The 22,605-nt window shown below is 41.8% G+C and overlaps 7 protein-coding genes across 10 annotated transcripts; 4 read left to right on the top strand and 3 right to left on the bottom strand.

Moving 5' to 3' along the window:
* Window positions 1-3,459: 3,459 nt before the first annotated feature.
* On the bottom strand, window positions 3,460-3,750 carry RB195_022907 (uncharacterized protein; the record flags this gene model as incomplete). The annotated part of the gene is made up of 1 exon (XM_064210160.1): window positions 3,460-3,750. One exon carries the CDS (start codon window positions 3,748-3,750, stop codon window positions 3,460-3,462), a length of 291 nt encoding a protein of 96 aa, XP_064066041.1.
* On the bottom strand, window positions 3,468-4,548 carry RB195_022908 (uncharacterized protein; the record flags this gene model as incomplete). Of its 2 annotated transcripts, XM_064210162.1 has the most annotated exons (2): window positions 3,468-3,962; window positions 4,084-4,548. In XM_064210162.1, 2 exons carry the CDS (start codon window positions 4,546-4,548, stop codon window positions 3,468-3,470), a joined length of 960 nt encoding a protein of 319 aa, XP_064066042.1. The 2 variants fall into 2 exon arrangements, with proteins under 2 accessions (XP_064066042.1, XP_064066043.1); XM_064210161.1 differs by having other exon boundaries at window positions 3,874-4,548.
* A 1,216-nt stretch (window positions 4,549-5,764) lies between these two features.
* On the top strand, window positions 5,765-7,441 carry RB195_022909 (uncharacterized protein; the record flags this gene model as incomplete). The annotated part of the gene is made up of 7 exons (XM_064210163.1): window positions 5,765-5,841; window positions 6,039-6,128; window positions 6,180-6,267; window positions 7,010-7,069; window positions 7,126-7,180; window positions 7,240-7,307; window positions 7,361-7,441. 7 exons carry the CDS (start codon window positions 5,765-5,767, stop codon window positions 7,439-7,441), a joined length of 519 nt encoding a protein of 172 aa, XP_064066044.1.
* A 143-nt stretch (window positions 7,442-7,584) lies between these two features.
* On the top strand, window positions 7,585-12,162 carry RB195_022910 (uncharacterized protein; the record flags this gene model as incomplete). Of its 2 annotated transcripts, none has more annotated exons than XM_064210164.1 (4): window positions 7,585-7,701; window positions 7,818-8,008; window positions 8,096-8,241; window positions 12,098-12,162. In XM_064210164.1, 4 exons carry the CDS (start codon window positions 7,585-7,587, stop codon window positions 12,160-12,162), a joined length of 519 nt encoding a protein of 172 aa, XP_064066045.1. The 2 variants fall into 2 exon arrangements, with proteins under 2 accessions (XP_064066045.1, XP_064066046.1); XM_064210165.1 differs by lacking the exon at window positions 12,098-12,162 and adding an exon at window positions 10,931-10,950.
* A 5,629-nt stretch (window positions 12,163-17,791) lies between these two features.
* On the bottom strand, window positions 17,792-18,258 carry RB195_022911 (uncharacterized protein; the record flags this gene model as incomplete). Its single annotated transcript, XM_064210166.1, has 2 exons — window positions 17,792-17,968; window positions 18,199-18,258. The coding sequence occupies 2 exons, from the start codon at window positions 18,256-18,258 to the stop codon at window positions 17,792-17,794; spliced, it is 237 nt and encodes a 78-aa protein (XP_064066047.1).
* On the top strand, window positions 17,839-19,702 carry RB195_022912 (uncharacterized protein; the record flags this gene model as incomplete). Of its 2 annotated transcripts, none has more annotated exons than XM_064210168.1 (2): window positions 17,839-17,925; window positions 19,379-19,702. In XM_064210168.1, the coding sequence occupies 2 exons, from the start codon at window positions 17,839-17,841 to the stop codon at window positions 19,700-19,702; spliced, it is 411 nt and encodes a 136-aa protein (XP_064066048.1). The 2 variants fall into 2 exon arrangements, with proteins under 2 accessions (XP_064066048.1, XP_064066049.1); XM_064210167.1 differs by lacking the exon at window positions 17,839-17,925 and adding an exon at window positions 19,187-19,216.
* A 45-nt stretch (window positions 19,703-19,747) lies between these two features.
* Window positions 19,748-20,203, top strand: RB195_022913 (uncharacterized protein; the record flags this gene model as incomplete). Its single annotated transcript, XM_064210169.1, has 1 exon — window positions 19,748-20,203. The coding sequence occupies one exon, from the start codon at window positions 19,748-19,750 to the stop codon at window positions 20,201-20,203; it is 456 nt and encodes a 151-aa protein (XP_064066050.1).
* Window positions 20,204-22,605: the final 2,402 nt, after the last annotated feature.

The raw sequence follows: 22,605 nt of genomic DNA on the forward strand, positions 1-22,605 counted from the left end.
GACTTCATAACCATTCGAAACAGCAATTTCATGAGTTTCAGACGTTCGTGATTCCTTTAAAAAGCTGTCCTCAGGTCCACTAACAAACATGTTCCTGCACGTGCGAGAACATGTTGTAGTAAGGACCTTAGGAGAGGAAGGAACGTCTGAAACTTATGGCTCACGAAATTGCTGTTTCGAATGGTTATGAAGTCCGAACGTCTGAAGCGAGACGATACCGAAGTGAACGGGCACGGCAATTGGAAAACCCCACCACAGATAAGATACGTCTCTGCTTTCCTTACATCTCCGATGAAGTGAGCGCTGCCATTAGGCGGTGTCTGAGGAGAGCAGACTTGGATAGCTCCGTTTCGGTCGTTGAAATACCACCGAACAATTTGAAACATCAATTAGTTCGGAATCGTTTATACGATACCATCTGTACAACACCGAATTGTATTATTTGTCCCACAGGTAGATCAGGAGACTGCTTGAGATCCGATGTAATCTACCTGATTTCTTGCACGAACTATGTGACGAGTATGTCGGTGAAACGGCACGATCGCTATATGTCCGCGTCAAAGAGCACGTGAGCGGCAAGAATAGGTTACGAGGATGGACACCTTTAGGTGCCCATAGAACACAAAAACACGACGGAGCCGATTTTGAAATTAGGGTCCAAATCTTAGCGCACGAAACTAAAACGTTGGCTCGAAAATCGCTGGAGGCATTTTGGATCCAAGCCAAAAACCCTAAAATGAACCGCAAGGGCGAATGTCTGTCGATAACGCGGGAACTCGCGCCATATCTCGAATGGTTTGTGCGATCCGAATGTGACATTCGAACCATTCGCCCTCGTGATCGATCAGTCAGCGGTCCATGCTAGGCGTCTCCGATATAAGGTGAGCATTCAGTGTAGTCGCTAAATTTGTGATTGAAAGTAGGCGTGGAGTCTATCAGTTTAGTTGTGGAGAGGTTGGTCGTTTGAATTGTAGATTGAATATCGCCCCTTTCAGGCTCTGAAGAAGGCGATATAGCCGAAACGTTAGCCAATAAATCTGTTTAACAACCTCGTGTACAGCTTATCAAACTCGATAATATAATTAAGTTCGTTGTCGTTTTCATTTATCTCCACACTATTAAGTATTGACACAGTACCTTGACACCCATTTTTAACTTCGTTACCGTTTTAGCTTTAGTATTAGAAGAAGAAACAACGTTATGTTCTTCACGTTTCTGTCTATTTTTATTTCACTACCTAATAGCATCACCAGCGCCGAAGTGCCTCAATAGCTTTGATTTGATTCTAAGTTTTTTGAGCAAAGGTTTGAGGTTGAAAACTGGTAAAATTCGGAAACACAAATGAGTAGTCATACTTTCGCACAGACACAAAACGGAAATTAAATCAAACTTTAGGATTTCAGTGTTCAGAAGATTCAGTACTCATTGTCGACAAATTTCGCACGTTTACTTCCTATAAAAAGCGCTAGGCCTAACAACATTAGGAGATTTTGATTTCCTTTTTCGTCTCCAAAATTAGTTGAAAAGTAGCAGAAAACTGCTCTTCCAAGGGAAAAATCTTGAAAGCGAGTTCAAAGCCACCAAAAAAAGTTGATTGAAAATATTTACGAGTTGAAACTTCAAGTAAAGTCTGGAAATGCTATCTAAGTTTTGTCATCCTAGATTGTCATGCAAAAATCCTAGATTACACAGCTCCAACAACGACACGAAATAATGAAAAAAGTACGAAAGAAAGCCAATGCGGTCCATGACAAAACTTAGATAGCGTTTCCAGACTTTACCAGTTTTCAACCTCAAACCTTTGCTCAAAAAACTTAGAATCAAATCAAAGCTATTGAGGCACTTCGGCGCTGGTGATGCTATTACGTAGTGAAAAAAAAAATTGACAGAAACGTGAAGAACATAACGTTGTTTCTTCTCCTAATACTAAAGCTAAACTATGATAGTGGCTGACTAGAGACTTAGGGGATTTTATCACCCTAATTTAACAGACCAAAAACGGTGGTTCAGTGGAATGTGTTTATTATATGAATATAGGTGAGCAGCAGTTGCCAGCAATATGATCGAAATGAAAGAGTGGGCAGAGCGTTGTCTGCCGCACTCTTGGACGGCATAATTCGTTATGAGACGAAAATAACCATAAGAGCCAACGGTACTTTATACCACGCTCCTTATCTATCGTCGGGGTCGATGATACTGCCGCGGGCGACAACAGCACAAAATAAATTACGACAACAAATTCTAGTTCGACAGATCTTTTCCTTCGTGCGGCTCTACTGTTGCGGAGTTTGTGGAGTGGCGTGGGTGGTGGGTTGACGTGGAGTTGATAGTGGCATGAGAGTTCCGCTTGGTGCAGGTGCGTTGATGGCGGCTGTTGGCTTGCTGATGGCTTGTTGATGGCGATGACGGTTGGCGTTGAGAGATTGCTTATTTCTTGTATGGCTGCTTCGTGGGCGGCTGCGGTCTTTTGGAAGAGCAGAACGATTATCATGGAGTACGCATTCTTTAACTAGGAGCAAAGTAAGCAACACAATTACATGCTGGCAAGTAAAGGCAAGGTGAAAAGGAGAGTAACGTAGAGAAGAAAGAGTAAAAAAGCAGAAACAAGAACAAGAATGGATGTAGAAACAGTGAGACACACGAAAACTAAACAAACATGAATGAAGAAGGAATGTGGTACATTGTAGAAGGTAAACTTGTGTTATAAAACATGGTGCATGAATAAAAACAAAGATGTTGGAACCAGTACCCTTTCTGAGGAGAGAAAGAGAATAAAGTAGACATAAAACCTAGAAAAGGTACAAAAGTACAACTTTAGAAAACAGAGAAACAAGACAAAATAATCATAATAAGCAAGACAAAGGAAAAATGCAAAACAATAAGACAGAAAAGCAATAGAAGTAGAACGGAGAAACAAGACAAGTAGGACACGAGCGATGCAAGAAATGAAAAGAAATGAAAATACAAATTAAGTAGGAAGAGTAATACAAAAACAAATGGAAAAACGAAAAGAAAACTGGACAGAGGAAGAGGAAAAGATGTTGGCTATGCAGCTACCTGAAGTGATCGTCGTGTTAGCTGTATGATAAGGATCAAAAACCTTAAACTCCAGTTTTATCCCTTACTTAGTTTGAAATTCAGACATAATAATCCTTTTCTTCCATGAATTACGGTTTATTGTTACATTCGCCTCGTTTTTTTATGGTAACTGTTGTATCCTTGCTTAAGTTGTGAAGATGAATTATTGGACCGCGTACTTACCCAAAACTAAACCACAATCGGGCAACTGTGCCAAAAATTGCTACGTAGATTGAGCTGGTGAAAAAGAACCTCTCAACACATGGTAATTATATACAATGGCAATAACACAATATACACAACTACATGAACTAACATAGCTAACATCTCTACGGCTCCAACACCTCCCCCTAAGATGAACGCATCGTCTTCATCTTCGGATCAGGTTGCTATCGGCGGTCGGCGTTGTCGAACTGGTCTAGTCGTTGTCGGCGGCACGATAGTTGGTGCTCGATCGTTGACATTGTCGTTGACGTCGGCGATCGTCCTTGCCATACCATGGTACTGTCGGTCTTCCTGGTTGAACGGCATCTTGGCTTCAGCCTTCTCGCAGCTAACTCTCCGGTGCCTTTCTCCACGCATCTGGTTTGTCTTCTCCACAAAACATCCTCTTCCGTTAGCATGTCGTACACAGTTTGTCCATAGCGATTCTTCACACGAGCTGGGATCCATTTCTCATGTCGTGGGCGGTAGTCACGCAACCACACGAGTTCTTCCTGGTGGTACGATCTCTTCTGTGCTCTATGATGAAGATTGAACTGTTCTTCAATTTCCACATTGCGCGTTCCTTCGTCTTTAGCAGATTCCTTCAGCAACGTCAGCGACGTCCTCAACTGGCGCCCACCGGAGAAAGATGTCCTGGCGTTGACGCACATGGTGTCCTTCTATAGCACTGCAAAAATTCCGCAAGTTTCTCCGACGTCCCTCCCTCCTTAATCTTCTCAAGGTATCCACAAAGCGTTCTAATTGACCGTTTGACTGTGGATGGAACGGCGGCGAGCGAACCATCCGCTTGATCATGTTAGCGTAGTCGCGGAATGGTACAAAACTGGCCGTCAGCGGCGGGCAATTTATCCTGAGACACTCGTACCGTCGTCGAATCAGCGTCTTCCTTGGCGCGAAAAGCTTCTCCAGATTCGCGATCGTCGTCTCGAAATCGATCTCGGGCGGTTGTTTCGGTAGTATGTCATCAGCATATTTGCGATGTGCATCCTCGTCCAGCTTCATGAGGATCAAATCGCGCTTCTTGCTATCCAGCAAGACCGAATCCCTGATGACCCCTCCGTACCTCTTGTACCAATAGGCGAAAGTATGACCCACCTCTTCGTCGGACACGAACATTTGCACATCCTTACTCAGCTGGTCGTATTGATTCTTGCTGACGTCCTGGACGGTGGTTCTCTGCGTGGGTGCCAAGGCGGTGGGCAGCGTTTTCATTTCTTCATGTTGAATCCGCATTTGTTCAACCATTGCTGCAAGAAAGTTCTCGAGTTGTGACGCCGAAACCTTCGGCTCCTGTCGTCTCTTCAGAGTCGTTCTTTACGTAAATGTAGCTTTACTTTCAATACATTACTGCTATTTATTCAGATTTCCACGTTGCCTATATTTAAGAGGTATGCTTTTTTTGTTTTAAGCTCCAGCTGTTTTCTTCTCATGATAATATATCACTTTTATCTTCTCTCAGCGTCGTTCCTTACATCAGTCTATCTTTACCTCTGATTCATTACTGCTCTTTATTCAAGTTTATCGCTAAGTTGCTTACATGGAGGAGATATGTTTCTTCTATGAACTCATATTGTTTTCTCTTCATGTGTGGTTTTCAGTTTTCGTCGTTTCTTCAGAGTCGCTCTTCACCTCTGATGATATGATAGACTGATGTAAGGAACGACTCTAAAAAAAAGGAGAGAAGATAAAAAATCTAAAGCCATGAAAAGAAAACAGCAGGAGCTTACACAAAATAAACATACCTCTTAAACATAGGCAACAAGGAAATAAACTTGAATAAAGAGCAGTAATGTGTAGAAAGTAAAGCTACATTTACATAAAGAACGACTCTGAAAAGATGCGTGAAGAGAAAACAACGGGAGTCTGTAGAAAAAACACCTCTTCAACATAAGCAACGTAGCAGTAAGTTTGAAAAGGAGCAATAGCGTACCAAAAGTGATGCAGGACTGTTGAGAAGAACGACATCGAAGAAATGACAGATAATGAAGCAAGGACAAAACTTTAAATAAAAAGTAAATTAATAATAATAAATTTAAACGTAAACAAAATCTGCCGCCGTAGTGTATTTTAGTGGCTTGTTTACATGTACACTACTATGTTGAGGTATTCTATCTTCAATGTTTTTCCTCTTTTTTTCGTTATCTTTAGCATCGTATGCTGCATCTTCTGTCCTTTGTTTTCGCATGTACTTAATCATGCGAACCATTGGATGCTCTGGAGGGGAAGCTTGATGTATATGTGACGTTTCTTCCTGATATTTCCCTTAAGACACTGTGAATTAGGCTCAGATTTTGTAAGCTCAAGTTTTGTCGACCTTAGGCATTTATAACAATGGCTACAAGCACAAAATTCCTCTCAGTAATGCGTATGAGCCAATATGTGTGTCTGCGCGAACGTTTCTTGACCCCTTAATAGACCAGGATACACCTCATGCCTACTGATATTGAACGAAGGCCTTTCTATGGCTTGTCATCTGGAGTCAACATCGGGTCATGTAAATCTACAAGAAAGTCATTATCTGAGGTTGTTCCCAACCGAGTCAGTCAAACTCTAGCAGTTAATTATCACCTCTGTTTTTCTTACAAGTTATCTTCAATCTACATTATGAATGCCAATTCAGTTTTTTAACACTATTTTGTTTTTCTTTCATATTCACATTTATATTACCCTGATTCTAGTGTCGTCATGAATGTATGCCAAGTTTGTAATGAAGACAAGGGCAAATAATTCCAAAGGGATCTTGTCGGTGTCCATGGATATTCACAAGAGCAAATAGCCAAGTTCAAGTTTGAGAGAAAAAAGTGGAAAACTGCAGCTTCAGGAAAGTCGGTTTATAACTTTGAGTGCTGTAATGCGACATTCAACAGTACATATAGGCTGAGTCGACACAGAGGAACAAAACACGCTGGCGAGTACTCACCGCCATCTATTATTATGTGCCCCATCTGCAGAGAAAATGTTAATGTAAGTCACATTGATAGTCTGTAGTTTTCACTATGCTTTTATCAGCGTTATAGTTGTCGTTAACATTTTTATTAACCTTTTTTTTTTGCTTTTTTTAAAAGTATTTTTGTTTCCATTGACTCTTTCTGATTCTGCTAATCTTGTATGCGTAGAGTCACTGTGAGTTCGCTGAGCATGCTGACCAACGGAATACCGAGGACGCAGACGAGTTCGTGGCAGAAACAATCTGTGTCCAAAATCTCCGAGATTATCAGATTGGAGTAATATGACAGTTCGGGTATAGATTGGACTTTCCTCAAGTGGCTTTTCTTCCAAGAACTAGAAGCTAGCCTCGGAGGAGGCGGGTGTGATAAGCGTAGCAAGAACGAAGACTATGGAACACGCAAAAGTCACCCGTTTCGGTTGCCACTGCGCCTTCCGCTCAGCTTTTCTCAGAAAGAACAAAAAAGTCTAGGGCGCACTGCACAGCGTATATGAATGTATGTGTTCTACATCTTTTAACATCAACAATCAGTGGCTTTTCAAAGGAAAGGATTGATGGTGTGACAGCTCAACACTGTCTCACCCATTTGCGACATGAAGCCCGTCAATCATCATCGCCAGCTGAGACTAGTCGAGAGTGTTGAAAAGTATGTAGTGTCGCTGTTAAGGGATGGTCACACTGTCCGACAAATATAAGAATAAGAAATAAAGATAAAAAAAATAAAAATAAAAAGTATAAGAATAAGAATATAAAAATAAGAATGCAAGTAAGAAGAGGAACGCCTACTTGCCTGTACTTCATTACAACACGAAATATAAGGTAAATCACTCTGCATAACCATATAATTTGAAGAGATCAGTGGAACAGATCTTCAGGAATCCCGCTGCAGAGTGTCTCGTGCAGCCAGGGAGACTGCACAAGCTTTACACGGTGTCAATTCAGATGTGAGTTGATGCCAACTCGGAATCTGATGGCATTTAACTCCACAGGCCAGCACAAAATGACAGTGGAGATGGATCCGTGCTGGGTAGATAAAATCCAAAGAAAAATCTATGTGGTTTGCAAGTTACAAGATACATTTAGTCATTTTTTCATTATTTTTACATTTAGTCGTCATTAACCCAACGCAAAGAGAGTAGATGCGAAAGTATGGACGGAGGGCGTTGTGTGTGGACGACACATTCAACCTAGCGTCTTAGGCGCTGAGATTGGCCATCGTAATTGTTGCGGATGAATGGGATAGATCTTTGCCAGCTGCTTACCTACTTTCTTATAGGTGATATACTATTAGTACATTGAAAGTTACACTTCCACATTCTTCACAATTTTTCGCAATGACTGAGGTGGAAGTGGGCTCATTGTTTGGGCACGTGGAGAAGTACCTGTCTTCGTTCTACACGGACTATTTCATGACGGACGACACGAACACGTTCTGGAACGGCTATAACAAGGTCTTTCCATCATCTTCGACTAAGCAGCTCCCGTCTTTATGCCATGTGTAACAGGCTATGAAGAGGAATGCCAACACGAAACTTATCAACATGTGTACTCTTTTTTTTTACTTAAGGTTGCTGCTTGCGAAAATGGTCCTAATTACCGTTCTTCAGCACGACTTCTTCAAGCCGTTCCTCACGAAGATGAAAGAGATATGCCTCGTCGATGCCACAGAAACGTGTTCGTGGCGAAATACACGTCGATACTGAGGTACCTACGTGAGAATGAAGGAAGCGTTCTTGCATCGGATATGAAAAATTCATGGTATGTGCTTATATTGTGTTTCACATCAACTGATTATTGAATATATATTATCTAATAAAACAAAATATATGCTATCTTCTTTTGTAGGAGCGATAGAGTGGACCAGCGGGGAGCGTGGGTAACGACGGATTCTCCGCGAGTGCTTCCGAGACATAACCTACCCAGTGGATATGCCCGCGGATACGCGAACATACCTCGAAGAGGTCACGCTCCAGCTGTTCATGAAGACGCAGGTAACCGTCTTAGATGTTCTTCTAGCCACAGAGACGAAGAAAACTGAGCAGTCACAAGGAAATATGCGAAGAAGAATGGTATGAGCTGTCAAAATTAGCGAATAAATCAAAGAATAATAGTGTTAGATAGAAGTACATGGGATTTTGTATGGTGTTCTAATAAAGAAAGGGAGTGAGCTTGTCTTTATATCACCTTCAGAAAGTCTAGAAATGTTACCAAATTTGAACTCTTTTTCTAAAACAATTTAGTAGGTAGTGAATTATATCCTAGTCGGTGATGCAGCGTGATTAGTGGTAGGTAAGCAGAGTCAGCTATTTAGGTGCCAACGAATGTAAATCTCTCTAAGACACGCACCATCGCTAATTGATCTGACGAGGCATGACCGGGACCCTCTTTACATGCACCCGGGGAGCGTTCGGGCGTCTAGGGTCCTATGTAAACAGTTCTATGCTCTGTGAACGCTTCCATAAAACGTTGAAGTACGAGATGTTGGAAGGGAAGGCGAGTGTTAGAGCAGACAGCCTTCTGCAGCTGCTCATCGCAATTGCCACCGAACTAGAAGAAGAGGGATAGATTATGGTTGGAATCTTGAACAAAACATTTTTGTTCGATCATTGTCATTTAGAAGGAAAGAGGGCTGAAGGAAGGAAAGTACAGACTACAGCAACATCATAAGGCGCACACGTTGGCTGTCAACAAATACTGTGGGCAACAGCATCTTGTCGCTGTTGATTTTCCTGGAACCTGGGAAGTATGAGCCAGCGGAAGCTCATATTGCGTGGAAGAGCATGTTGTCCATACGAAGAGGATGTAATCGTTCGGAATAAACTTCAATGTTTAAAGTTTATATTTGAGTAATTATGTCCAGTGTAACAATCATTGCCGAAGTGAAGGGTGTGGTGCATGGCCCTATGCGTTTGCTTGCACCGTGATGTGAAAAGTGGGATTAGCTGTACGTATTTCCTTGCACCTCTGTTGTACGCAGTAGTAGGTAAATCTAACAGACTATTTTTTTATTTAGTTTATTAGTCTCTTTATTTCGTATATCTGTGGGTTGCCACTCGCAGCAAAATTGACGCTGAAAGTGTGCAAGATGCACTCTACAGCAGCGATGGAGGTGAAGAGATGATGGAGGTTGTAGCGGAAGATGACGTGGAGAATGCAAATCTAGGTGTAGAGGAAGTCCTAAGAACTTCAACGGATGTACAGGACAGGAAAAGAGACTCTCTTTTTATAATTGAAATGGCAATTATAACTGAAATCTATGATGTACTTTTTAAAAACCAGTAATATATTCAGAAAAAGCGAAAATGTCATTCAAATGATTGGAAGACCAACAGAAGACGTATAAATGAGTATGGAGCAACCGTTGCGCAATTTGGGAGAATTACGCAAAACGACGGACTCGTTAGCAAATAATGCTGAAGGGGTTAAGAGTTATATTTTTGTAGATAAGAGCAGTTTGAATACTATCGATGACCATATATGAAGGTGTAACATAAGCAACTCCTTCCGCTGCTTTTACGAATTTGCAAACAAAGGGTTTTTGATATGTAAGTTTCCAAACTACAGTACCATGGGTTAATTTCGCTCAATCGACATCGCCAATACCAGGTGGAGCAACTACAGCATGGAGAAGGTCATTAACGACTTTTACTCAGTTCTCCTCGACAGCCACGTCCAATTGCCTCCTCGCTATCTAAGGGAAGATGGACATGTCATCCTAGGGCTCCTCCCTTCCGAAGTCCTACATGCCATTCACCATGTTGGTGAAGAATTGTATTTCACCCGGTTCCGACAGAATCAGGTCTGAACACCTGAAAAACCTACCGCCAGTTTTCATCAACAGGCTGACGAGGCTCTTCACTCGTTATCTGCTGGAGTGCAAGGTTCCCAAGCAGTGGAAACCAGCAAGACCGTGTTGCTGTATAAGAAGGGAGACCAATATGACATCAGCAACTATCGCCTAATCTGCTTACTGTCTGTCATCTACAAGCTCTTCACAAGAGTAATCCCAAACAGGATAGAAAGAACATTAGATGAAGAACAGGAAAAGGTGTAGCAAATGGAGGAGAGGGGCCAACAATCTTTCCGAGCACCCACATGTTACCTTTGCAAAGAGAGAAACTTTTTGTTAGGTTGTCCCGAGTGTAATGACCAGTGCAAAACGATCGTAGATATGATGAGGAAGAATGCAACAATATGGCACAGCTCTTCTGCTACTACACGTACATACTCTTTTCACTTACTCTCTTTTTCACAGCTTTCGTGTTCTTCTTCGATGCACCTTAGGTTCACACTTTGTTGTTACAGGGTCAAGCGTATGTTGAGAATTTCTCAACAGGAGAGTCATAATAGGGATGTCGGAGCAGAGAGGGGGGGGGGGGGGTTGAGGTGGTCGGAAAATTAGGAAAAAAAATTAAAGTAGAGGTCGGAAAATCAGACAAAAATGAAAGGAACAAAGAGGAAAGGAAGACATGGTTGTCGATTTTAAATAAACACATATTAAGGCGTACAAAATCTAGTGTAATGTGGATATACAAGATTCAGCAGAAATACAGAAGTGAAAACTGCTTTTTTTCAGACGTAGTGTTGTAAGTTGTAGGAGGACCAGCAGTGAATGGCACGTTTTCACCGCATATCAAAAGATATTCACAAGTGAAACGTATTCTAAGGTTTTTCTTTCAGGTCCCGATATCTGCGACTAGAAAAATGGAAAAGTTGTCTCAAGGAAGAAAAAACGTTAATGATGCATATTCAGTACTTGAGTTCAAAATAAATTTGTTCGATATTTGAATAAACGATTGAAGAAGATTCGCGGTTACGGTTGAGGAAGACTATTGTAGCATAAACATTTAAGCTAAAAAGAGTGTACACAAACCACAAAATGATTTTTAGAAAATTTGTTCTTCATAATTCTGGTGATGAAACTAGTGCGATTTTTGAGCCAATCTTGAAGATGGACGACTTAACATTTTCTTGCTGCTCTGACATATGCATGATGACGTCGGAGTCGTTTCGGTGGCTCTGACCGTGCAATATCATATGTCGTCGTACGTGCGAGGCGGTAAGGAAGTGCACATTACCTGAACGAAAAGGAAAGCTTTCAGAAAGGAGAAGAAAGAAAAAAAGGGGCAAAAGAAACGTACCAGTGGCAATAGTATCCTTTCTGAAATATCAAGATTTCTATAAACAAACCTCTCGGTTACTTTTGAATTAGCACAAACGATTGAAATCTTGAATAAATGTGATGCATAACAAATGACGTGATAAAGTTGTGGAGGTGATAAAATAGAAAGCCAATAATTTTACATGCAATTAGCCACCTAAAAGTTTTGATCCCTTCAAATTGTGGTCAAACCCATCAAATCTAAGCAATACAAAATTGTGTTTTACTACTTTAAAAGGGTAAAGGATAAAACCACTGGCGTATCAATCCACTTGGGACGCGACAATGCGTTTTACTGGAATTCGTAATCGTTGAGGTTCTGGAACGCGTGTTGACCTATACAATAATTTGCGGGGGCCAACCGATGATCAAATCAATGTTTTTATTCTCCCAGGCAAGTCCGACACCAATTTATCGACCTCGGAGGTATGAAAGACTTGGTCTGCACTAGGGCGTTTTCGAATCCTCGACCGTGTGGCTACAACGGACCTCTAACCGACTGCACCAAACCCGCCGTTACTACTTTAAATAAAAGAAATAAAACTAACCAGTGACTTCATATTGAGTACTAAAAGAACATAGGAGGCAATCTCCATTTGCTTCATAGCAGAGTCTTCCGCTGTAGCCAATTCAATATATTGAGGATACGCAGTTGTACGGAAACGTAGTGTCGAAAATTTGCTTAGGGACGGATGAGAAACGAGATGACAAACGAGAGCTTCAGAAGCTAACAGAAGGATCAGAGCACTAAGTAAAAGTAGAAGCATAGTCGCAATGAAGAGTAAGTACGCTGGCTCAAGTCGGTAAGTGTAGTTGAGTTGTAGTTAGCGATGAAGAGCTTTATGCGTGACCTTTCCCCATCGATCGCATATTTATGCGCGATTACAAGGACTTCGATAAGGACATCTGTAAATGAGCTATTATATATCCTGTTGAAACCTTCGCATGATCTGATGGCTCAATGCAATGTGTAGCTGTCCTTGTTTTGACGATCAGAGATCAATCCCTGCTAGGAGTGCTATTTTTGACGAATTTCTTACTTTCATCCGAAAGCAATTTTGATGCTGCTACTGAGCGAAAAAAAGACACCTATAGACGCAATTAGGGTTAAAATTAGTACAAAGTATGCTCCACGTGTTTCTGAATATCGACGCTAAAGTGAATTTCATGCAATATAGCTGGCTGGGGTCGGTAGACAGAGAATTCTTCTACATTACTACAAAGTTTGGTACCTCTAGCTTCCCTAGTCTTTTTGAAACCTAGTTGAGAAAAATCCCAAATTTTGCCTCAAATTTTCGAGTTTTTCTCAACTAGCTTTTGAGAGAACCATAACACCTACAGAGATCAAAATTTATAGTTAGGTGTTTTCCTTGATGCTAAATATGGCTTCGAGATTTTCAACGGAGCTACCGTAATCTCGCAACGGGAAAAGTGCTAAATCACAGATTTTCGGCAACGCGAGAAAAGCTGTATGACTTCAAACAAATTCCAATAACTCAGCTTGTAGTTTATAATGATGAATTCGGTTTGAAATATGTTGTAGAGAGAGATTTTTGCTATGATGATTAGTTTTTACTTTTCTACAAGTTGTTTTTGTTCTCTAAAAAGCTAGTTGAGAAAATGCTAAATTTCTCACTTTTTCTCGACTAGCTTTCAAAAAAACCAGAGGGTAACTGAAAGAGAATAGAAACTTCAATCATTTTATAGCGCAAATCTTTCTCTGCAGAACTCAGCCACCCTTGTCTTCCTCCGTCTCTTTTTTTCCCTTATTCATGTTCATTTCGAGCTAACAAAACCGGACCTGTCCAGCATTAATTTCCAATTTAGGCCTGGTTCTAACCGCCAAAATAACCTATAAATAACATCTATACGCGACAAACTAAACTAAATACAATTTCAAAAAAAAAAAACTGTCGGTGAAATGTTCTCATCAGTGATTTTTTCGATTTTGCAAAAATCAACATTCCGGCGGGGATCGAAATCTCATCCGTTCATTTCCATTGTCGATGAGTAAAATTGTTTGTTAATAATTGGAAATAGTGTGAAAATTGTTTTAAAACGTCTTCTCCGTCGTTCCCAACTGTTTTTTCCGTTTTGCAAAAATAATGGTTTCGCCAAGAATCGAATTTTTGATAATCTCTTTATCAATGTCAAACAGTACAATTGTGCTCTCGAATACACATTGGGAACTTACTCATCTTTTCAAATTATATGTCTACATATGTACTGACACACTTCTAATCCTTGCAGTCGCGTTTGTGACGTCTACCTCGTAAAAACCCGTCTACCGTCTACTTCGTAATCCGAGCAGATATACCTGGGGGATATTTTTGGTGAGTAGCCAATGTGGTATGGGTCACGATCTACCGGCAGCATCTTCGACAACCTGTCTGCCTACTAGTTAGTCTTTCTTTATTATCTTGACACGTCTTTAATCTTTTTGCCTAATGATAATCATTTATTGGATCTATTTATACACTAATTGCAGTACAGTAGAGGTACCACGATATTTCCGGCCTATATTCCGAGGAGAGCTTTATACGTTTTAATGAGATTAACTCCGAACCAGGACCTTAAGCCGATTGGCTGGCAAAGAAGAAAAAGTTGAGAGATGCATGGCTCACTTCTCCACCTACGACGACGACAGTGGAAGCTGCACTCTCGGATCAGTCCTATACACTGCTTATCGTAGTACTCGGATCTTCCGTTTTGAATATGCTCCTTGCGCTACTGATGAGGGTTTTTTCCTTGCGAGCCCTTTTTTCAGTCTATTTGTGAACTTTTTGAAATTCAATGTTCTCTGCAATCAACATTATTCTTTGCTCAGACTTGCGCTGTGAGACGACGGCGGCAAAGAAATCCTGACCGTGAATTCCAGCAACATGTGGAGCTAATCGAGCAGTCTCTCCGCCCTGGAACACACATTATTACAGAAATTCTACCGAAAATCAGACACAATATTCTAACCATGTCTAGATCAGTGCATCGAGAGGTTGAATGCATTTCTACCTTGAATATTATTCTTAATTTTCTTCCACCTGGCACACGTCACGCGGCATTTTGGCTATATAATTAACATGACAACATAATTTTTAGTTATTATTTATTCTATTAACCAGCCTGAACGTCCGGCTAAAGCCGGACTTCAGGCTTATTTTGGTGTTCGCTTCGCTCGCCTTCAGCGATCAATAAGAAACAACAGAAATAACAGTAGCGACAATTTTTTTAAAATTATAGCTGCTTTTTTCTACCAACGCATTCTTCAATGTTTTTTACCCGAACATTTGAGCATAGATGAAAGATTTTATGGTTTTTCCCTGAACGCTCAGTTCTATATTTTGAGAGCAATCCAGCTTAATTTTACATCTTTGTTTCTCTCAAACCTCCACAACTTGGAAACATTGTTCGAATATGTGTCTGCTCCGTCCTCAACTATTAGCGAGAATGATGTGCTATCATGGAATGACGTTAATATCACTGTTGTAGTGATAAAAATAACGTTCTACGTCAGATAGCGTAATCTGTTGGCTACTATGTATTGCATCTAAGCTGCCGTTCGCACGTGCGTTTCCTTTTTTCGAACAAAGGATGTTAGAAGCGTTAGGGAAACATACTGGGAATTAGATATATGAAGGAACCATAGAAACCCATTCTACTGCGTTGGGGCTCCCGCGCACTCCGACGCAGTGGAACCCGTCTCTCTCTACTCTACAGCTTTCCGGCACCGGCGCACCATTTTAACCCCGTGGGACACGTCCCAACCGATTTTAATGCTATCTGGCTTCGGGGCACGAATTCGAGTAGTACTCGTCTCACCCAATTTTATTGCATTGAGAATTCAGCGCACCAAACCGACGCCATAGTATTCGTCTCCCTCTCTTTTTGGAATTTCTTGAGTAGTTTTTAGGAGGGCTCCTTCCCAACTACGCGTTTGACCCTGTGTTGTTATTGTCCAATTTTCTCTTAGGTTGCCTAGTAGCAGCGCCACAAGTTGCCACCACAATCCTCGATCTCGCGGTTCGAGAAACCCTAGTGTTAAACACATGTTGCAAGGAGAAGAGGCGGGAGACGGCTATTATCTTTGAGCGTTTGAAACTTAGATAGTGAGATAAAATTCCTAACTCACAGAAATGAATCCCTCCAGCGCAAAAAAACGCGCCCTTAGGCAAAACTCTAACCTTCGGCCATTCATCTTGCTGCCGTTATGATTTCGTAAAATCTCTGTCCACATTAAGCCGCTGACATCATTGCGTCACAATGTCGTCAACATCTACGTCATCGTCTCAGCAAGGAATACACACGTTTAAGTATCGATTCGATCTCGTTTTGCACGAAGGAAGAAGCCTTATCTTCATCCCATAATAGACATTTCAGCCAATGCATCATCTTATTCACTCCTGGACATAAACAGCTGTCAGTCGTAATGCTCATCCGGTAGTCTACTGTCCGTCATCTACAAGCTCTTTACAAGAGTAATCCTTAATAGGATTGAAAAAGTCTTGGATGAAGGACAGCCATGCGAGCAAGCAGGGTTAACTCGCACGTGTTGTAATTTCTTCACCTGTAGAAGAGGGCAATTGGATGTCCACCTCGGACTACACTTGTGGCCACTCGGAATGTCGCGTTTTCAAAGCTTCTCTCGCGTTCCATCTAAAGGTCACAACACGTCGACGCTACACGGTCCTGCGGCGCGTTTCGCTTTACTCACCTTGCCTATATAAAAGCCGCAGTACTGTGTTCCAAAATTCACTCAATCATTTTGTCGGCGAACGAAGCGGGTAGCAAGAAGCGAATGTGAACAATCAAGACAAACAGCCTAATTCTCAAGTAGTACCATCAACTCAAAGGGAAAAGCTGCTGCGATCCGCAGGTAACCACCTCCCTGCTCGGAATCTGCTCATACTTTCGGGGTGTTGTACTTGCTATTCTCGTTGTGAGTGGTTGGTTGGCCCCGTCCGGGTTTTTTCTTGTGTACATATAGAGCGGGGATGAAGATTGAGGAATTATACTACTGTACTGCATTCTTTGCAGTTGAGTACACAAGGTAGTATGCTGGACATGAGACCAGATTAAGAAGGAATTGCAGGCTAGCACGGCGGTAGTCTAGGGTTTCCGTACGTAGTATCTCCGTTAAGCAGAGCATGAGTCTTGCGATGCAAGCCCAAGTGGCCACTCTCTGTATCCGCACGCATCCATGCCCGTTCCTGGGATGTTTGTTTGCCAGTCTCAGTTCCTGTTAGGACTCACACGTTAATGTGTCTCGTTAGGACTCACACGTTAATGTGTCTTGGGACTGAACCTGGAGATCGGGAGCCGCGACACGTTATGATTTATCCCTAATTAATCATGTTATTTTCGGTGATAACGCTAGTAATAGTTCACAGCAGAACATGTAGTGGCTCCTCGTTTCTAAACAGCTCGGGGAATCTGTTGTAGTGGAGTGAATCAGGTTCCTACCTTTTCCGACAATGTTTTTCAGCTGCACATTCTTAAAATAAGCGTATTTATTATGGGGTGTTTGTGACGCAGTCGGTTAGAGGTCCGTTGTAGCCACACGGTCAACTGTTCGAAACCGCCTGCTTCATCCGAAAAACCACGTGTTTCACAGGCCACTAAAGCTTCATCATCCTCTGGAAATTACGCATGAGCAGATACGATTATGTCTCACGAGCCATGTGTCACAAAACAGCGTCACCCACAAAGATTCAACCACCAAGAAAAGCGAAGAATGTTTGGTTGTGTTCTATGTAAAATCTCTAGACACATTAACTCACATCCTCACATTTACATCGACTTACGTCAACATATTCACATCTTCTTAAACACATCAACTATTTTCGACACACGGACACCTTCACATGATATTCTAACAAAATGTGGTTTCACATCATCATTAAATCAGAGATCGACGTATTTTAGCCTTCATATTGCGTTATAGGGGCGGATGAAGCGCACTCGGTAAGAGGTTTCGCTTTGTCTGGACAACCGATCGAAGGTCCCACACTAGTGCCAACCAAGCCTTTCATCCCTCAGGGATAGGTAAATATGTACCAATCTTGTCTGAGAGGATAAAAACACTGAGGTGATAACAACAGAACAATACACAAAGCGGATGCAATTTTGCAGAAAAACAAACGCAAAAAAGAAAAATCACCGAGTAAGCATACAGGCTAATGATGAAATAAGATGAAGTGTGCATCATTGTGTCTTGAAAGATACCGAAAACAGGAAAACAGAAATATGTCTTGTTTTGTATCTAGAAGGCAAAACAACAGAGCTCCGTCATATTAATCACTAATTTAGGAAAGGGCCTACAAATATAGTCGATGCATAAACTTATTCTTAAACGTAAAGCATTGGCCTTCATCCTTTCTGATTGATTATCCCTGTGCCTGAAAATTTTGAAGCGCAGAGCTGAGAGCTGGAAATGGTGGAGGACGAAAGAGTGAGCCTAATTGTTGTTGCATTGGCGGCAGTGATGGTTCAACTAAGTCGAGCTTGTCTTCCATGTGTGGTAGCTTGCCCTTACTTTGTCGCGTCTCTCTTGATGATAATTCCTAAACACTGCCATAATTTACGTGAAGAAAGTATAAGACCATTTGTTACAATGTCATAAACATTTTTTTCGCCTTTCTTTAAAGGCTATACATGAAAGGAAAGCTCTCTTGGCTTTGTACAAATGTAATTTGGAGACTGTTCATTAGAAACTTTCTACAGGCTACTAGACAATGTTAGACAGTCACGCCTCTAAAGGGATGAACCGGTAAGATGCTGGATCTTCACAAACGTTTAATATCGCGGATCTTGAGGTGTTAATCGTCGCTCTCTCCGAAGAAGAATTATCCATCGACGATAGATCGTTACTGTGGTCCTGCCCGTGAAGTAAAACTGTAACGTAAGTGCTTGTGTGCATTGGGAAATGTCTGGGCGAAATTCTAATTTGTTCTCTGCTTTTGATTCTAATCTCCTTGTAAAGTTTTCCACTTCATTCTGTTTTTGGTGCTGAAGTATTGTTGCAGTTTTTTTGTAGTGCAGTTTATTGAAACTTCAACCTACTGCAGTTTCAAGATTCTGTTTGTTAATTCTGTTTTGCACTTGGATATTTCATCACTAACTCATCATGAGCGCATCTATACATCTTGCTTCAAATAATGAATTCAAATAATAAATAATGAATTTGGTGTCATGTAGAATAGTCTCGAGATTTAACAAAACAAAGATTTAGCTCTTATCTGGCTGAGAAGATATCGAACAGTGGCAGGCACAGGTGACATTCACTATTTTACTCTCTGTTTTTAATTTCAAAATCAGAATGAACACATCTGTTGATGCTCTTCCAGGTTTCAGGTGCTGTTCGTAGCAGTCGTCAAAAAGTATCCATAGTAAGGTCAAAATGAAATGAAGCGTGATGCACTTGCGTAAGCGGCTGCGCTTGAAGCGGTGAGGTGGAGTGTGGCGGGTAGGATAGTGGTGGGACCCTCGTTTGTACCATTCGTCGCTGCAGTTCGCGATGGTCCCACTTCGATTACAACCGCTGCCTCCACTGCACTGCTTCGAGCGCAGCTGCTTACACGACTGCATTGTACTTCATGCCGTTTTGACCCGACTGTATGTTTTTTTCTCTAAAGCTTTTCAAGAAAATAGAAAGATTTGACAAAAGGTAGAAGAAGTAAGTCGTACTAAATGTTCTCAATAATTCACACAAGCCGTTTCTGTGAAGTATAGCATGAAGGAAGTTTTCGGCAACATTTCGCCTTTGCACGAAGTGATTTAGTATGGTATGCAGAGGAGAAACTTTTGCGGAAGTTGGTTTCTGAACGCCATGGGAATATCTACAGTAGAATTGCTAATTCTTCGACAGAAGACGGAAGAAGGTTCTACGTTATTTCGCTACCAGCGTTTGGCCCGGGGGCAAAAACTAGTTCAAACACTAGCAATTGCATTCATGTCCAAAACGATGGTTCCAGCGTTTCAAAAACGGTAATGAAAGTTTGGAGGACGAAGAACATGGAAGTCGGCCTCAAGTCGTCGATGACCAAGTGTTGAAGTCCGTCATTGAACTGGATCCACGCCAAACCACTCGAGAACTGGCAACACATTTTGGCTGCTCAAAATCTACCATCCATGAACATTTGCTGGCAATTGGGAAGACGAACAGGTGCGGAAAATGGGTGCCGCACCAGCTGAGCGACGCAAACAAGGCAGCACGAGTGGCAATGGCCGGAATTCTTCTTCGTCGCTTCAAGAACAGCGGTTTCTTCGACTCTGTTGTTACATCAGATGAGAAATGAAAAGATGAGAACCGACTCCGAAACCGGATATACACGGCTAAAAGGATGCTCTGTGTTTGGTGGAACAGCAAAGGTTTGGTGTACTTTGAAGTTCTGGATTCGGGTCAAACAGTTACGGCGGACATCTACAAAGATCAATTGAACCGCGTGGATCAAGCACTGCGTCGTCAAGGTGTCGAAACGACGCCGACAAAATTCCTCCACGACAACGCTCGTCCGCATGTCGCGAAAATCACTTTGGAAAAAATTGAGGAATTAGGCTGGAAAGTCCTGCCTCATCCGCCATACAGCCCAGACCTGGCACCATCCGATTACCATCTGTTCCGGTCGATGCAGCACTCCGTGGCCGAGAGAAAGTTCACAACCCGCGAAGAAGTCAAACTCTGGGTGTCCAACTACTTTGAGTCGCATCCGGCCGAGTTCTTCGAAAGAGGAATCCATTCTTTGCATAAACGTTGGCGACAAGTCATTGATAGTAATGGAGATTATCTTTTGAATTAATCTTGTTTAATTTCGTTTTTATAATAAAAAATTCTTTAAACTCAAACGCGCATTTCTTTCCGAACAACCTAATAGAACAACCCAACCTGGAACGAAAACCTTTCCCGTATTGTCCTTTCTGCTACATTGATGACTGTTGTGTCTATATATGTCCGACTGAAGACGAGACGGACACTTGTTTGAGCTTCTAAACCAGCAATCCCCTTACATATGATTTACATGGGAAAAACCCAAAGAAAATTGGCTGTGTTTCCTTAATGCGGAAATAAAGTGCTCCAACGGTGAGTGGAAGACAGGATGGTTTCGAAAACCTAATAGTAAAGACGTATTAGTTCACTGTCTTGCCGCTCACCCTTGGAAAGCAAGAAATCAGTCATTCGGAACATATTTAGGACTGCCGTAAGGGTAACATCCGATGTCCAAGAGCGAATGGATGCGGCTAAACTAGTGCAGCGGATCGCAACTTTAACTTACATTGCTAATGCACCGTGGAGGCTATGTCTTATTGCGCAGCGAGATCATACCACAGTGGATAACTCGAAAAAAAAATCTTGCTTACCCTTCATAACCGGCGACTTAAGTAAGGCGATAGGGGCCAGTTTGGTTAGGTGTGGTCTCGATTATTAAGTGAGAGTTGTGGAAGTACCTCCTACAAATCTCAAGAAGCAGTTAGTTTGAAACGTAATGTTCGATCGCATTTGCCTAACTCCAAACCTAGTAATGTGTAAGGTAAGGCAGGCGACTGCATGATCTCTGGTGTAGTGTGTAGTTTATTTAATTTCATGCGAAACATGAGGCGAACAATGTACTGGCGAAACAGGTGCGACCCGTTTGTGTTCGTATTAAAGAACATCTAGATGGGATGAAACATTCAAACGCAGCAACCCTTTTCGGAACTCATCGCAGAAAATGTCATGATAATGCTCCTTTCTGCATAGCTGCCACGATCCTATCGTACGAACCGAAATTGTGGCCCGGAGAACTTTGGAGGCAGTGGGGATGACCGCTAAAAGTCTGAAGATGAATAGAAAGGAAGAGTGGATAGCCGTGACCAATGAGTTGCTTCTCTTTCAAGACCTCTGCGTGTTTTGATTTACGGGGTCATATGCGGGTCGCATCTCAGTTAGTATTAGTGGAGCGATTTTAGCACGCGGAGGTCTGCTAATATCACGGCAACGCGACTACTTAAATAAGCACAGCGATTTGGACTTCCGATTTTGGATATAGCATATCTGTCTTTCCAGGCTCTGACAAAGGCGATGACGCCAAAACGTTAGCCGTAACAAAGTTTGTTAACAACCTTGGCTCTTGCTTGAATTTGACTATGGACAACTTCCAATCTCTATGCCAAGACTAGAGGAAGGTTGAACTTCTGAAAGGTTCTACGTTTTTCGTACGGTTAACGTAACACACCATTTTCGTGATACACTGTTTTTGAAGAACGTTTTCAAGGAGCCGCGGAATAAAACAGGTACCCAGGAACTTCGGCTAAATTGTGGAAACGATTACAAAACGATTTGGCAACAGCCCAACAAAAAGATGAAAGACTGTCCAAAAACTGCTGGAACAAAATCGGCATGCAAAAGAGGGAAAAATGTCAGGAGTGTCTCGAATTCATTCAGATTCCCAATTCATCAAACTTCGTTACAGCACATTCAAATCCAACATCAGCTTCCGCATTCACTATATCTCATACTAGAATGTTTTTATTACGCTTTGTTCGAATGGCTCATTTTTGTTAGTTTATTGGTTAGTGGTTTATCTACTTAAGTTTAAAGCTTGAACCACACCACGTAATTCTCAAGAACTTCTCCGAAGTACTTATTACGCCGTTTTTGAAATCTGTTTGAATCTTGGGATTTTTTTTTATCAGAGGTTCTCTTGACTTTATTCATGCGTCTAAGTGACAACATTATCACGATATATAATAACGGGCTTAGTCCGTGTGTGTACGTATGTGTGTTTGTTTGTGGGTCATGAAATTCCAAAAAGGGGGTGCGACGAGTCCCATGGCGTCGTATTGATGCGCCGACGCCAAAAAGCTCTAAAATGGGGTGCGACGGGTCTCATGGCGTCGAACTGCTGCGAAGTAGAGAGTGCGTGTAGTAGTATAGCGCAGTAATTTCGTGTGCATGTCGCAGAAGGTAAATTTGACATTGCAACCGTTTCATACCCATGGCCACAGATCGCGTTGCTTTCCATCTCTATGATTCCTCCACGTGTCTATTTCCTTCTACTTTTGCCTCATCTTGATAAGATCCCTTCCTCAGAAATTGGAAACAGGAATGCAAACGGCTGCTTAAATAGATGCCAATAGTTTACATGATGCGACGTGGAACGTCATCTTTATCAGTGCGATGTTGTCGTTCACGTAATTTCATATTAAAACATCATTCTGTGAT

Source organism: Necator americanus, chromosome X, assembly GCF_031761385.1.
Source record: "Necator americanus strain Aroian chromosome X, whole genome shotgun sequence".
NCBI lineage: Eukaryota > Metazoa > Nematoda > Chromadorea > Rhabditida > Ancylostomatidae > Necator > Necator americanus.